This window comes from Orycteropus afer, unplaced genomic scaffold (genome assembly GCF_000298275.1).
Source record: "Orycteropus afer afer isolate SDZICR_OR568_19922 unplaced genomic scaffold, OryAfe1.0 scaffold00311, whole genome shotgun sequence".
Classification (NCBI taxonomy): domain Eukaryota; kingdom Metazoa; phylum Chordata; class Mammalia; order Tubulidentata; family Orycteropodidae; genus Orycteropus; species Orycteropus afer.
Genome location: NW_006921898.1, coordinates 3704363 through 3720889, shown reverse-complemented (window position 1 = coordinate 3720889; position 16527 = coordinate 3704363). Strand labels below are relative to the sequence as shown.

The following is a 16527-nucleotide window of genomic DNA, read 5'->3' as shown; positions in this document are numbered from 1 at the left end:
AAGAAAAATCTTTTGAATTCCTTATCAGAGTTCCAATGCTGCTTCTTCCTCAGGGATGTGTTCTGGGTCTGTATCCTGCTTCCTTGTTTCTACCACTTTATCTTGCTTCTTTGTGTGGACTCTGATGGTCTGTTGTTTCCAAGGCATCGTGGTGTTGTATTTAGATCCCTGTTAACTGTTTGTGAAGAGCAGCCAAGGGTGATTCAGGCTTTTCTTGGTGGTTTTTTATTGTTGGTCCATTGGTTGAGGAGAAGGTAGTGGTTCTCCCTCAGTAAGTGAAGTTGCAGGAGGTGTGGGTGTAGTTGTGTCTTATGGGGACTGTTGTTGTCTCCCACTCAGTTAGACACATATTACAATTGAATAATGATCAGAAAACTAAAAGCCCACGGATGAAAAACACACCATGTAATCACACAGGAATCGTAACCAAAAAAGGGAAAAATAGACGAAAAAACAAGAAAACCTGCACTATCTGGGGATAGGGCACTAAGAAAAAAAATATTAGAGAAGGAGAATAATAAATGAAAAAAATGGGAAAAATGCAAAATGAAAATCAATGAACAGGGAATGTTAACCATGAGAAAAAAAGGGGGGGAAAAAAAAACCCTTAAATTAAAAAAAAAAAAAAAAAACTTCAACCAGGCACAGGGAAAAGAAAAAATTCTGAAAACTAGTAACTGGCAAGGGGAAGATTAAGAATAATAATAAAAAGGACAAAAGTATTAATGATATTAGTTTTTTTAAAAAACAGACAAATACAAGCAAACTAATCATCAGAAAAAAGAAAGAGAAAAAGAGAAAAAAAAAAAATTGGTGGAGGACAGGGCAGGGTATCCAGGCTCTGTCTGAGCACACAGACTGTGATGGAGTTCCTGTGGGCCCAGAAGGTAGGTGGGAGTGGGGGATGGCCACACCTCTGTTCACCAAGCGGGTGTGGGGTATAAGAGTAACAAGAGGAATGTCCTACTTTGTCAGTCTTGCAGGTCCCGAGTGTCCTTGGGGTTGCTAGAAAACAGAACGTGTTCTCAAGCCCCAGGAATCTGCGAGAGCGCTGTCTCTTTAAATATCCAAAACAGTCAAGCTGCTTTTTAAACCTTCAAAATGGCAGCGTCCTCCAGACCGGCGAAAGTCCACAGCTCAGCCCACCTTTCTCTTCACCTTCTCCGTTTGTTCCCCAGCGACTGTGTACAGTCCTCCGTGCAGTCCCTGGCTAGCAGGGTGATCTTTAGGTTAATTCTTAGGTCCTACCACCACTCGGGAATCTCCAAGCTGTCTGTGCCATCAGGATCGCTCAGAATCACTGCCAGACCACAGCTCCATCTGTCTCCTTTTTTGGTATTTTCACGCAAATTCTTCTGCTAGTTGGGGTTTAGTCCACTTCTATATCCTTCCCTTCAAGGCTCAGGGGTCCAGGATTATATTCTGTGTCTGTGTTAATTGGTTTCCCTTTTCTTTGTTGAAGAGGGTCTGTGCAGTCTTTCTGCCTAGTCCACCATCTTTGGTTAATCCCCCTTTTTTTCCGACTCTTTTTGGTTTGTAGTTGTCCTCATTTGTCGTTCGTGTCTCTGGTTCCCTGTTTGCAATCTTGTAGGCTTATTTACTTTGGATACTTCCATAGCTGGTTTGGTTTCTGGGTTATATCATCATGTGTGTTAATGGTCAGTAATGTTGTTGGCTGTTGTTGCTTTTCTGTCCAAAGGGCTCCCCTTAGCATCTCTTATAAGATTAGTTTGGTTTTAACAAATTCCCTTAATTTCTGCTTATCTGGAAATGTCCTTATTTCACCATCATATCAGAGCGCCAGTTTTGCTGGGTATGTAATTCTTGGTTGGACATTTTTTTTTCTTTCAGGGTTTTATATATACCATCCCATTGCCTTCTCACCTGCATGGTTTCTGCCGAGAAATCCAAGCTTAGTCTTACTGGTTGCCCCTTGTAGGTCACTTTGTTTTTCCTGTGCTGCTTTCGAGATTCTTTCTTTGTCTTTGGTTTTGGTGAGTTTGATGATGATACATCTTGGTGATTTTCTTTTGAGATCTATTCCTGTCTAGGGTTTGTTGGACTTCTTGAATGGATATATTCTCGTCTTTCGTCGTATTAGGGAAAGTCTCTTGTAACAAATCTTTGGCAATTTTCTTTGTAGTTTTAATTGTTTCTTCCTGTCTCGGAATTCCAATTACACAGAGATCATTCCTTTTAATGGTATCCCACATTAACTGTAGGCTTTCTTTAGTTTGTTTTGATCTTTTTTCTGATTGATCCCTTTCCAAAAGAGTATGAGGTATTTGTGTTCAGTCTCACTAATTCTTTCTTCCATTGATTTACTTCTACTTCTTTAATGATTCAATGTCTTATCTATTTCTGAAAATTTATCATTAATCATCTGCATTTCTATCTGTAGATTTTGTATCATTTCTCATTTTTCATTTTGTTCTTATATTGTCTTCTGAAATTGTTCTCGGGCTTTCTTTTTGTTTTCCTCAATGTTTTTAGTGTTTTCCTTGATCTGTCTTTCAGTCCGTTGAAGGTATCTTGATATATTTCTTTTGAATTCTTTATCAGGGAGTTCCAATGGTGCTTCTTCCTCAAGGATGTGCTCTGGGTATATGTCCTGGACCCTTTTTTCTCCTGCTTTATCTTGCTGCTTTGTGTGGATTGTGATGGTCCGTTGTTTCCGAGACACTTGATGTTTTTGTGTTTATGTTTAATTGATGATCTGTGTTGGAGTGATTTGCCCAAGATTTTTGTTTTCTTTGGATGTATCTTGAGTCAATGGGGTGCGGTGCTCCTCTGTTCACTAGTTGGCAGCACTTATGCACTCATCACCTGTCTGTCTCCTTTCTACTTGTTAGCCACCTGCATGTCTGTGCTGTCCTTAGCAAGTAGAGCTTATTCTTAGGTGCCTTGAATCTGAATGAGAATGCTGTCTCTTTAAATAACCAAAATGCCTGCTGCTTGTAAACATTCAAAATGGCTGCACCCTCCAGAACGCCAAAAGTCCACAGCTCAGTTTGTCTCCTTCTTTGCTATTTCCCTTTTTAGTCATTAACCACTAGCACAGTCATCCATGCAGCCCTTGGCTAGTAGGGCCTATTTTTAGGTTAATTCTCAGGTCCTACACCACTTGGAAATAGTCTGTCCGTGCCATCAGGATAGCTGACAGTCTGTAGGTATTTGTCTCCATACTCACTGTTTTCATTCGGGTTCCTCAACTAGTTGGTGTTTAATCCACTTCTGTATCCTTCCTTTCAAAGCTCAGGGCTCCAGGATTATCTCCTGTATCTGTGTCAATTGGTTTCTCTTTTCTTTGTTGATGAGGGTCTGTGTAGCTTGTCTGCCTATTCCCACATCTTATCAGAAGTCACTGAAGTCTGGCCATTCTTGCTTCTAAAGAGATTCCAGCTGTACTTCTTCCAGGATAGATGTGTTTATTCTTCTGGCAGTCCATAGTATTTTCAGTATTCTTCATCAACACCACAGTTCAGAGGCATCAGTTCTTTTTCAGTCTTCCTTATTCATTGTCCAGCCTTCACATGCATATGAGGCAATTGAAAATACCATGACTTAAGTTAAGTGCACCTTAGTCTTCAAAGTGGTATCTTTGCTTTTCAGCACTTTAAAGAAGTCTTTTGCAGCAGATTTGCCCATTGCAGTGTGACATCTGATTTCTTGACTACTCCTTCCATGAATGTTGGTTATGGATCCAAGTAAAATGAAATGTGATAACTTCAAGCTATACCACCCTATAGATATGGGGTGGATGTGTGTGTGTGTATGTGTGTGTGTGTTTGAGATTCGGTTGAAAGTTTACAGAGCAAATTTGTTTTCCATTCAGCAGTTTATACACATTTCCTTTTGTGGCATTGGTCGCAGTCCCCACAATATAACAGCACTCTTCTCACTTCTTCTCTGTGTTTACCAATTCCCTTTGGCCTTCTTTCCTATCCCTTCCTACCTTCTGAGCTTTATCTCTGGGCATCTGCTGCTGCCCTTTTAAATGTCATACAGTTGATTGTTCTAATGAGTGCATACCTCCCTGCAGTTAGTTTTCCCGCTATAGTCCCGCTATAGTATTTGGCTCAAATTTGAGCTATGGGAGTAAGTTCAGTTCCAAGCTTGAAAGGTATTTAAAGGTCATATCCTCAGGGGTTCCACCAGTCTCTATCAGACCAGTAAGCCTGGTCTTTTATATGCTTTTGAGTTTTGTTCCATATTTTTCTCCCACTCAAACAGGGAACTCCTATTGTGATCCCTTTCAGAGCTGTAAATGAAATTTTAAACTGAGATTGAATGATACCACCAAAGGAGGGAATGTAGCTGGAGAAGAGGCTTGCCCCCTGCCACTAACCACCCATTTCTTTAGTTCTCAACTAAAATATTTGTCAAGGACTGATATTCCTTGATTTGGAGTAAAATATATCCCTCTCTTAGATGTTCCCAAACCTGACCTTGGACATCTAAGTTTTTAGAGCCCACAGGATCAGCCACATGATAGGCACTCAGTAAGAAATGAATCAATAAGTGATAAAACTTTGTAGAAATCACCTAGGTTCAAAATGTAATTTAGCAGTCTCCCAAAACACCACCACCAAAAAAAAAAACCTAACCAAAATCACTCCCATTGAGTCATTGCCAGCTCAGAGTGACCCCCATTGGGTTTCTGAGGCGGTATATCTTTACACAAGAAGATTACCCTACCTTCCTTCTGCAGATCAGCTGGTAGGTTTGAACTACCAACTTTCTGGTTACCGGTCAAATGCCTTAGATACTACACCACCCAAGCTCTTGATGTGCAGACCATGCAGTACTTATTCTTTTTGATGCTTCAAGCATCCTGTTTTCCCTCAGGGAAAATGTGTGAGAAAGAGCAAGCAACCGCTGTCCCAAACCTAGTAGAACTGGAGAGATCTAATGTTTACATTCCCGCTCCCCTGCTATTCTGAAGAAGGAGTATTGTGCTTCACACTCCTCAATGCAGTGGCTTCCCCTAACCCTGAAAACCCTTACTACTGACAGAAGGTGGTGTATCCTCAGTGCCATGAAGATAATCTTTCTCACAAGGCCTAGGGTTTCATGCAACCATGTCTTAGAGTTGCAGTACCTTAAGGGAGTAGTTCTCAGATCAGCAGCATGGCATCACTGAACTACTAGTTAGAAATGTATATTCTCAGGGCCCAGCAACCTTTGTTTTAACAAGCCTTCAGAGTAAGTCAGAAATATGCCTAATTTTGAGAATGTTGCCTCAGAGAGAATTCTCCTTTGGTCTGAGGAATCTTGCTCAACGTAGAGGGTTTACCCAGTGTCTTGAATGCCTTTATTCATTCCAGTTCCTGAGTTTAGAGTTTATTCATCCTTTCAGGGTGCCAGCTCTTTACCTTGTCTCATTCAGAGAGCTTTTCGAAGACAGTGTTCTTTATGTATCCATGTGAGATGAAAAATTCCTTTTTTTAACTTCTTCTGGCTCTAGCTGTTATTTTTTAAAATTAAATAACCTAAAATGAATGCTTACTATGTAAATATGTTTTAAAGTTTTGTTATACTTACCTCTTAGTATGTCATATACTTGAATGCTCATTGTCCTTTTGGTTTTAAGTATTTGTTGGCTATCTGTTTTAATATTCTAATATTAGAGAATAAGGAATTATATATTATTAACAAAGAACAAATGAATTAGTGAATATTTATTGATTCCCTACCATGTGTATTCACATATTATCGGTATGTGAGGAATGTTAACCTTTTTAGTTGCTTTCACTGAGAATGAATTTGGGATTATTTCTTTATTCTAGATTCCTTTAAGATGCACCAAGATGATGGCCTGGCAGATTTTCTCTTTCTTCCCAGTGGAACAAGCAGTGCTTCAACACTTACAGGGCAAAATGATCCTTTGAAAGACATTTATGGTATGGTTCTCTAACTAGATTTATTCCTTAACTCGAGGTGATCAGTGTGGCCCTTCATCTGTCATCTTTGGAGATAACCACTGTGCAAAATCATGTGGATAGGGGTTTGGCTGTGACTCTCTCTAGTCAAAGAAGAGAATGTTTAGTTGGGCAGCTCAGGGATTACTCACTTCTTCCTCAAAGGAGTTAGAGTCCTATAATCTAGGGCCAAATTTTATCTTCACATTTTACTAGCTCATGGCCTGGGGCAAATGATTAACCTTCCTAAACTTTGGTTTCTTTGTTTATAAAATGAAGTCAACACTAGTTCCTACCTTAAATACTGTGGTGATGATTATATAGCAGTATGTAAAAGCACTTAGCATAGTGTTGAGACTATGTCCACATTAAACAGATCGTAGTTATCAATACTAGTGTCCTCACTGCTGACTTTATGTTAACTTTTAACATGAGTATGGTCAGGACTCATCATCAAGTCTCACTTCAAACAATGCTTATAATTTATATTATATAATTTTTATGATTATTTAATTATAATCATGAGACCCTGACTAATGATGTTTCATTTATACTTTTCTTTGAACTGAAGATCTTTTGGAAAAAAATATATTAAATTAATTCTTTGTTGCTATCCATCTAGTCTCCTGATAACATTGATTTTAACTTTGACTCCTCTTCTATAAGCTCATTAGCAGGGACCATGTCTTTTTAAATCCCCTATTCTGCCTGGCATAGGACATCATAATGATAATCCTTTTTTACTTACCAAGTTCTTAATGTATAAAGCATTTTCATAAAATTGTTTTCTAATGTTAGAAAGGGAAATGTTAATGCCTTTTAAAGATGACAAAATTAAAGTTCATAATTCCTTGCTACACTATATTGTGTAGATTGTGATGTTGGAGCTGGAGGTTAATCTTTGGTGTTGTAAATCTTTGTAATACAGTATAGGAGGCAGCCGGTAAATGTTCCAATCAGTGTTGATTATTAGATATTATAACCTCCTATTAACAATTAACTAAAACCTGAACAATTTGTTTTTCTTTTAAAACTTTCTTGCTTTGACAAAACTCAAAATCGTTTGGAGGAAAAAAAAAAAAAAGGGGGACCAGGTTTGCTGGTCCGATAGAGCCTGGTGGAACCACTGAGACTATGGCCCCTAGCTGTCCTTCAGGTCTGGAATTGAACCCACACCTGTGGTTTCCAGCCAAACAAAAGACAGGCATATGAGTTGAACATTTACCTCAAGTAGATACACTCCTTGGAGAGAACAATCATGGGAGAAAGAAGGTCTGCTTATGCACACGGAGACAGCTCGGGGGCAGGAGGGCATGGAGGGATGGACACTGGGAAGAGGTAACTGTGGAGAGGAAGTGGGAGGGGAGCTGTTGCCTTGTGATAAACTGTGGTCAATGACATGAGACAAAGTATATGTGAACTGCTGTATGGAAAGTGAATTTGCTCTGTAAATCTTCACCCAAATCACAATTAAAAAAAAAAAAAAACTTTCTTGCTTTGTTTTTCATTGGTTCTTAATGTCTTTATGGCATTATATACCAAACCAAACCAAACTCACTGTTGTCAAGCCAGATCTGACTCATAGCGACCCCTCCTTAGGTTTCTGAGGCAGTATCACCGTGGAAGTAGATTGCCCAATCTTCCTTCCAAGGAGTGGGTTGGTGGGTTTGAACCACCAGCCTTCTGGTTAGCAGTCAAATGCCTTAGGCATTATGCTACCAGAGCTCCCAGCATTATATACACCTGATTCTAAATATCAAACGCTTTTTCTCCTTAGTGTTGCCTACGTTTCAAAAAATGTATTTCTTTGTGTTTCAATCGTAGGTATGCCACGCTGTGACGCATTTTCTTCAGCACCTAGTGATGTACATCAGGAGTGGCCAGTGGAAGCCCCAAACTCTCCACACTTGGCATCTTTCATTTCCCCAGAGTCTATTAAGCAACCTCTGCAGCCCACAGAAGGTAAGTGATCAGAATCTTCCTTTATCCGTTAATGATTACAGTATCAATAATCTATATAAAGCACCAGACATATTTTTTTAGCCACTTGTACCACATAAAGATAAAAATTTTAGAACTATCACAAATATTTTTAAGTTTATATGACTGATACCAGATCCCTTGGTGGTGTACATGGTTTATGCTCAACTGGGAATCTAAAGGGTGGCGTTTGGAATACAGTGGTACTGCAGAAGAAAGGCCTGGTGATGTGCTTCCATTAATATTACAGCCAAGAAAACCCTGTGGAGCAGTTCCGCCCTGTAACACCTGGGACAGCCATGAATTGGAATTAACTTGATGGCAGCTAACAACAACAACATTACTGATACCACAGTTGGGGGAATTATAGTTGAATTATAATATTTGGGGTCAGTGGGCAAAATAAATGGCTTCTTTAATTCCTTGCAGATTTAAAACTTTGGGTTTTTTTGTTTTTTTTCTTTTTTAAATAGTAAGGATTATTGACCAGCTGCCTCACAAGATTCCCTTTCTAATACTAATTGTGTACTTTTAAAAAAAAAAACACTTATATTTTTTTTCTCCTTTACTTTCCCTCCCTATACTATGTATCCTCCCAGTACCTCCTAGTCTTCTGAGTGCTAGGACTGTCAAACAGTAGGCAGAAATTCATTAATTGGACAGTTTCTTTAGTTATGTTTAGGGTGCTATGGTCACAAAACCAAAATAGTCCTGTTCCTAAGAAAGTAAACTTTGAATGCAGAGTTTGCAGTAGACAATGATGGTCCTAAATGTCTTAATTTATTTTCCTTAGAGCCAACTATGGAGGTAGAAATGACCTCAGCAAAAGAGAGAGCACCCACAGAAGTATTAGAAATAATGCCACCTAGAGAAACAGAGGTGACACTGGCCAAGGACTTGGAGCCAGCCACAGAAACAGAGATGGCACTGGCCAAGGATATGGAACCATTCACTGCATCAGATTCGGCTATAGTCAAGGATGTGGTACTACCCAAAGAAACAGAGGTCACAGCTAAGGATATTGTGTTGCCTACAAAAACAAATGTATCTTTGGACAAGGACATGGTACTGTCCTCAGAAACAGAGGTAACCCTGGACAAGAATATGACACTGTTTAAAGAAACACAGGTGGCACCACCTATTAAAATGGATTTGGCCTCAGCTGAGGGCATGGTGTCACTCTCAGAAATAGAGGTGGCACTGGCTAAAGACAATGTAACATTGACAGAAATAACCCCAACCAAAGAGGTGTCCCTATCCTCAGGAACAGAGGTAACTCTTCCCAGGGATGTGGCTCTGTCCACAGAAATAGAGGTGGCTCCAATCAAGGGTGTGGCTCCATCTCCAAAAGCAGAGGTGGCCCCAGTCAAGGATGTGGCTCCATCTCCAAAAGCAGAGGTGGCCCCAGTCAAGGATTTGGCTCCATCCCCTGAAACAGATGTGGCCTCAGTCAAAGATGTGGCTCCACCTTCAAAAGCAGAGGTGACCCCAGTCAAGCATGTGGCTCCATCCCCTGAAACAGATGTGGCCTCAGTCAAAGATATGGCTTTACCTCCAAAAGCAGAGGTGACCCCAGTCAAGGATATGGCTCCATTCCAAGGAGAGGTAGCCCTAATAAAGGACATGCCTCTGTTTCTAAAAGCAGAGGTGGCTCCTGCCAAGGATGTGGCTCTGCCTCCAAAAGCAGAGGTGGCCCCAGTCAAGAATGTGGCTCCACTCCCAGAAGAGGTAGCCTTGGTAAAGGACATGCCTCTGCCTCCAAAAACAGAGGTGGTCCTGCCTATGACTCTTCCCTCTGGATCAGACGTGACCCAGGCCAATGATGTGACTCTAACCAAGGATGTTACACCACCCTCCAAAGCAAAGGTGGCATCAGCTCCAGTTCAGGGCATGGAAATTCCACGGACACAGGAAGGAATAAGTCAGGATTCTCAGTTAAAATCTTTCCAGGATAAGGGGCTGTCACCTGCACCTACTTCCATGATTTCACCAGGTATGAGCTTATGCTTGCTCTCAGTATTTCTGTCTACCAGAGTGTAGTCTTAAGAAGGATAATGGACAAACATCGTTCCAGGTAAATAAAGGCAATCATATGCTGTAGTTTGGAAGTATATTCACATTCCTACTCTCCTAGATAACTTTCTCACCTATATTATTTACATCCTTTTACACCTCCATATTTCTTCTCTGCTGATCTTAGTTCTCTTACAGATAATTGAAGCAATAGAAGAAAACATCCACAGACTCTGCCTCCCTCTGGTTACTTACAAGTAAATGTCCCTGCTTCTAATTAAGGCGATTTTATACTAAAGCCTATCACCTCTTGCCTACTCAAGTATATTGCCTTAAACTGTTCCCTTTCTGGCCTTTTCAAATCTTTCCCCTTGTTATTGAATCATTCCCACCAACATTACAAGCATCTGTTATTTTTCCCATCTTTGAAACAAAGTAAAAAACCCTCCGAACTCCATCTACTTCACAACTACCACTTGGTTTCTCTGCTGCCCATTTTAACAGATGTCTTCAAAAACTATTCCTGTCTCCTATTTCTGAGAAGTAGTTTCAGAAATAGTTCTTTTCTGAAACTTGTGTGGTTTTTTACTGTTACCTTTAGAACCAGTCACAGCCGTGGGCCAGAAGTACAACTTGCCAACAGATGAGGATTCTGAGTTAGAGAAACTAGAGCAAAAGAAACAATTCAGTAGTCAACTTAATGAGCTTTCTTCAGAGACCTCAGGTAAGTTAGGAACACAAAATGGATTTCAAAACCACTTAAACTGGGAATGGTGGGTGATGGTAGTAGACATTGTCTCTGATTTTTTGGTGATAATAAACTGTGTGATTATGCAGTCAGGTTTTTTTTTTTTTTTTTTTCTCTCTGAGATAAGTCTGCTTGTTTCATGCTTTTTTAAATTACCACTAGATAAATTTAGGACACCTACTTTTTATCCAGTTTAGCTATTTACTATTATGTCGTGAACAGGTATCAGTTTACTCAGCTAATAAGAGGAGGAAATTGGTCAAAATGTGCTCTAAATTCTTGGTAGTTACACTGTGTTCCATGGCCCAACAACGATCTGCATATTCCTGGGCTTGTTAGAAATGCAGAATCTTGGGCTGCACCTCAGACTTTCTGAATCATAAAATACATTTTAACAAGATGTCCTGGATAATTCTTACATATACTAAAGCTTGAGAAGTTCTGCACTAAGATAAGTTCCAACCTAACGTTCTGTTATTCTGTGAACTTTAAAATGACAAGTTTTTGATGGTAAGCCACAAGCATGTTCATATGATTATCAGCTTTACGATTCTTTATTTACTTTTTTTCTGTCTCTGAACTCTTTGAGGGCAGGGGCCATGATTTACTTCACTTAGAGTCCCTAGTGCTTTGCAAGGAGCTCTGGTAGCATAGTGGCTAAAGCACTTGACTGTTAACCGAAGGCTGGCAGTTCAAACCCACCAGCCACTCCTCCGAAGGAAGGTTGGGCAATCCTACTTCTGTAGTGATACTGCCTCGGAAACCCAAGGAGGGGTCGCTATGAGTCGGGGCGGACTCGATGGCACATAACAACAACAACAGCAGTGCTTTGCACACTATCTAACACCTAATGGGAGCTAACCCTCAACATATCAGTAAAAACTTATCAAGTGTTTCTTGTGTGCAAAATGCACCATCCTGAGGCACATAGATATTTAAGTCCTGGCCCTTTCCTTGGGTTATTATAGTCTGCATGAAGCGAGAAGCTCTCAGGCATGAACTCTGAAACCAAGGATTTACATAATAATTGAATAAAATAATGTAAGAGATGGCACCAAATTGCTGCTGGTTAATTGCCAAGTCAGTGTCACAAATGCTATGGGGTACTGAGGCCCAGCACAATTTTAAGAGAAACACTAATTGACCTGAGATCAAGGTTGAGAGCCTTGGAGGGGTAAGGACCAGAAAAGTTACTATTTAAATATGTTAATGTTCTTTGAAATCAGTTCACTTGGTCAGACTTGACAAGAGCTGGTATCGGACCTGCTTTTCAATGGAACTATTTTCAGGATCTTGTATTCACGCCCATTGACTTGCCTAGGGGGCTGAAGTTGGGATCAGATTACTTTCTCAAATCTTTTCCTGGGGTTCTCATCCTAACTGATTTAATTCATTACCTAGTTTATGTCACCTTAACTATATCCCTTTTTTGGAAAGTGCCTTTAGGAACAGAACTTTGAAATGTAAAACATTTGTCTTTCAAAGTAGAATGCTCTAGTAATAGAATAATAGAATGATGAAGTTTTTCTTTGGCCAAAATTCTAATTTTTCTTTGGCCAAAATTCTAATTTAGTATTTGTGTATATGTGTAGTAGTAGGAGGAGGAGGAGGAGATTAAATCTGTCCTTCTTCTGATCTGCTTCCCAGAATTGATCTGGTTAGTTGACAAGTATCTAATAGAATGTTGGTGACAGACTCTCAAAATGGTAAATCCTGTCCAAAATGATATTTTATTCACTCAATTAATAAATATCACCAGAAAGAGACAAGACATGTTTCTATGTCTTAATCACTGAGGTCTATTGGCATATAAAGACTTGCAAGATAACTTCTAGAGTCTTACTATCTTGTTGAAGAATTGGGATTTATGTACCTACTAAAAATAATGGCAAACGTAAGTATCAGATAAGATTTATAGGCAGTAAGTGTTTACATAGAGATGAGAAGACTTCACTTTGAATTTCATTCTTCATGTTTCAAACATTTTTTAAACATGTTTGAAAAAATCTTTATCTGAAATGATGATCTCTATTAATATTTGCTGATCCCAGTTAAGGGTAAGAACTGTTTAGTTAGGAGAATTTGTTTAGTTCTTTTCCTAAACAAATTAGTATATGGGGTGGTGAAAATAGACTGTAAATGAGTCACTAAATTGCCTTTAAAAAAAGAAAGAAACAATAACAAGGAGTTTTTGTTTGGAATTCTAGCCAACTTCATATATTGCAGGTATCCCTACCACACAAGCCAAACAAGTTTGCAGACCCAGTGACCGCAGGTCAGCCCGTCCCAGGCCTGCCAGGGTCCCTCCTGAGCTGCTGGGAGGCTCTTCTCCACGGAAGACTCTTGATCCCAGACTGGGCTCTTTGTCTGAGTTGGGTTGGGTCTCTGGTTCATCTTCCTGTGGCGAGCCTGGGAACCAGAGAAAAGCTATTCATGTTGACTTCCTTGAACCACAGAGGGATGTTGGCAGGGAGGCCTGGGATGTAGAAAGCACACCAATGATGATGAAGAAAAAAAAGAAGAAACCAAAGCAAAAGAGATATTCTCAACCTCGGGCAGGGGGACTTTGGGATGATGACAATCCAGATGAGCCTAAAAGTCATTATTTTGCACCTGACTCACAAAAATCAGGTGTTCTCTCCAACCATTCTGCCACCATGGGCACAGAATATGGACCTATATCCAGAGAAAACTTGACAAAGGAGCATGTAGTTGGCTCCAGAGCAGCTAAACTGGTAGCTGAGAACTATGTGTCAGAGAGTCTCAGAGTTCCTTTTTCTCCGGAAGAACCCACGAAAACTGAAGTAAACTCTCAGCCTCGGCTGAGAGTAGATTCAGAGGTCAAACGTCCAGTACCACTGAACCAAGACAAGAAATTGCTGCAGCAAGATGAATGCAAACCCCAGCTGAAGACTCCTGTACATAAAAGCCAGGGAATAGACTCTCTCAATCTAAAAGAACCCCTTTCAGAAACTTCTGTGTGCCATATAGAAGTTCCTTTGGAGATCAGACCCAAAGAGGGTTACTCTCCTGTTGTGAACGAAGAGGTTAAGGGTAGTGTTTCAAGACCCACAACAGCAAAAGAACTGCCTAATTTGATACCTACTTTGACAGCAAGTAATCCATTAGAAAGTATTCTAAAAGAAGGGGATGATGAAAGTAAAACGACTAACCTGCAGGATATTAAACAGAAAGAGTTTTCTGAAGGAGTTGAAGAGGTTAAAGAACTCAAAAAGGAAGCTTTTCCCAAGGAAAAACAAGCGATCAGCAACTTTGTTTCTGAGCAGCTGCAGGGGAAGGTGTTACATCAGGTCCCTGAGCTAGGGAATGAACCATTTAAGAGGATGGCAGTTGATGGCAAAAGCAGGAAGGGAAGGGGAAGTTCTGGAAAGGTGAGAACAAATTCTGGGAAAGTGAGAGCAAGATCTGAACTATCATTTCCTCTAGACAGCCAGAAGGACAGCACGGCTGACCTTGTGCTGAGTGAACCAGCCCTCAAAACAGAAGGAGTAACTGCTGGGAATAAGGATAAGGAGCAGGGGCTGGATTCTGCAAAACAACCAGAGATCATGGCTGATCTCACTGAGGCAGCAGTGATGATGGAACCTAAGGAGAAGATTGACCCTAAGGTGCCATTGATTGAGTCAGGCATGACTCAGACTTATGGGGGTAGTCCAGAAGGAGGAAGTGTGGCCATAGATATGGGTGTCAATAACAAGAGAAAGGAAGGAAAATGTCCTTGGGTGGATTTTGAGGCAGCTCCCAGGATTTCTGAAAAGCCTAAAAAGAGAGGCAATGAAGGCAAAAACAAAAAGTTGAAAAATGGTTATTCCACACAGCGTGCTAGAATGGAGAGCAAGACAGAAGTCGATATTCCACCTTTTGTAAGTAAAGATGGAGATGCTGATAGGAGTCCCCATAAAAACAAGGAGTTTCCCCAAATGCATGATCCTTTGTTCTCAGATACAGCAGATATACCCACAGTGGCATTAGTTGACACAAAGGGTAGAAATGTTGAGGCTCCTTCTTTTGAGCTTGGGGCTTTGTGTGAGAACAAAATAAGCACAGCCAAGGGTTGTTCTGTTACTGAACCAGCAGCCATGGTGACAGATGTGAGCTGCCAAGACCAAATACGGGGGGTAGAATTTGTTCCTTTACTGCTGGCTGAGGAGAGTAAGACAGATGCAGCTAAAGGGCGCACTGCAGTGGCTGACAAACCAAATAAAGGGAGTAATGATGAAAAAAGTAAAAAGGTTAAAAATAATTTTGCCGAGAAGCACATTCTGGAGAATGAGATAGATGCAGCAAAAATGCATGTTCCCATGGAAACCACAGGGAATCACAGAATTGAAGGACTGGGCTATGTGGATGAAAATAGAAATATTACATATACCTGTCCCAGAACACCACCAGGGTCAATGAATAAGTTAATCCCTCTAGAGGCTGTGGAATCAGCAGTCTATGAAAAACCTCCCACTCGTGCTCCTCAGGTAGTAAAGGAAGGTGATTCCTTTCCAGATGCCTTGGCAGAAAGTGGACAAGCAGCAGCCCCAGCCCAGGTTTGCAAACTAGTAGCAGTAGATAACTGCAGCAAAGATGGAGTCTCAGGTCAAGAAAGACCCAAGGCTTCCTCTGCTAGGCCTTCTACAAACATAGGAGTTGCCCTAATTTTCCCAGCAGCCATACAAACAGTTAACAGCCATGGAGATCCCTACTGTAAGAATAAAAGTGAGCTTGCTGATCCTAAGAAAACTGAAGCAGGGATAGATGGAGGGCATGTAGTAGGAAAATCTGAGTCAGTGCACAGTGGTGCATTTGAACATTCGTTAGAGAAAAGCACAGAGCCAGCAACAGGCCATATTCTTCCTAGAGCACAAGAAGAAGACCGAAGCCTACCAGGAGAAGTCAGGGACCTAGAATCAGCTACAGATAGGGGTAATTTTCCAACATATCCAGTGAAAAAAGAAAAAGAAACTGAGGAATGGTCTGCTCCAACTCAAATTGCTGATTTACTGGGAGACAAAGCACAAAAGCCCAGTTTCTGTGAAGACCAAAATGCTGAATGTAGAGATTCCAAGGACCCAGATAATTTGAATGAGGAAATAGATACAACTCTTTTGCCTCCAAAAAGTAAAAAGGATAAATCGAAAGATAGTAGCCTGGCTTCTAAAATCACAGAACTAGAGTATGTTTCCTTGGCATCATCAGACCTCCAGTCAGATTTCTTAAGTGGCAGAGTTGAAACTACTCCTGGAGTCGTAGATGAGTTAGTAGTGACTGCTTCCAAGAGTCTTCAGCTCCCAGAACCCAAAGATAAGTTATTGGAGACATCTCTGAAAAGAACAGAAGTATCTGAACCTATGGCCCTGGGAGAAAGAAAGAAGGAAGATAGAAGCCGAATGGCAGAACCGATGAAAGGCTACATGAGACCCACCAAGTCCCGAGGACTTACTCCACTTCTGCCAAAGTCTACAATCCAGGAACGAGAGCGAGCCAAGCAACAGAAGTCCATTGGTATGAAACAGCCGTTGCTGGGGAAATGTGTGTGCTTGTGGTTGTTGAGTCAGCATCAAAATGCTCGAAAGCTTGTGCCTTGGTTCCATTCAGACTCGAATCATCCTTGTTAATCATTGGTTTGTTGGCATGGAAATCTATGATTACTAATTATGTGTTTTCTGTAACACATGCTTTGTGTCCAGTTAGGAGGCTGGTGACTGGGTTGCATGCTTTTATTACCTAGCACTGAGTCTTGCGTTTCAAGAGAAGTTAAATTGCCAACAATAAATTGTTCAGCAGAAGGCCCATCACAGTCCAACAATTACTATTAAAAAAAAAAAAAAAGAGAGAGAGGCATTGTGCCTCCTG

General features: G+C 40.6%; 1 protein-coding gene across 1 annotated transcript in view; it reads left to right on the top strand.

The window, feature by feature from the left end:
* MAP4 (microtubule associated protein 4) overlaps positions 1-16527 on the top strand; it is a 206039-nt gene that overhangs the window by 145033 nt on the left and 44479 nt on the right. The window contains exons 4-7 of the mRNA XM_042782424.1: positions 5790-5903; positions 7746-7883; positions 8695-9894; positions 10516-10638. Coding sequence (XP_042638358.1) covers positions 5790-5903; positions 7746-7883; positions 8695-9894; positions 10516-10638 — 1575 coding nt within the window. The remainder of the gene's footprint in view (positions 1-5789; positions 5904-7745; positions 7884-8694; positions 9895-10515; positions 10639-16527) is intronic.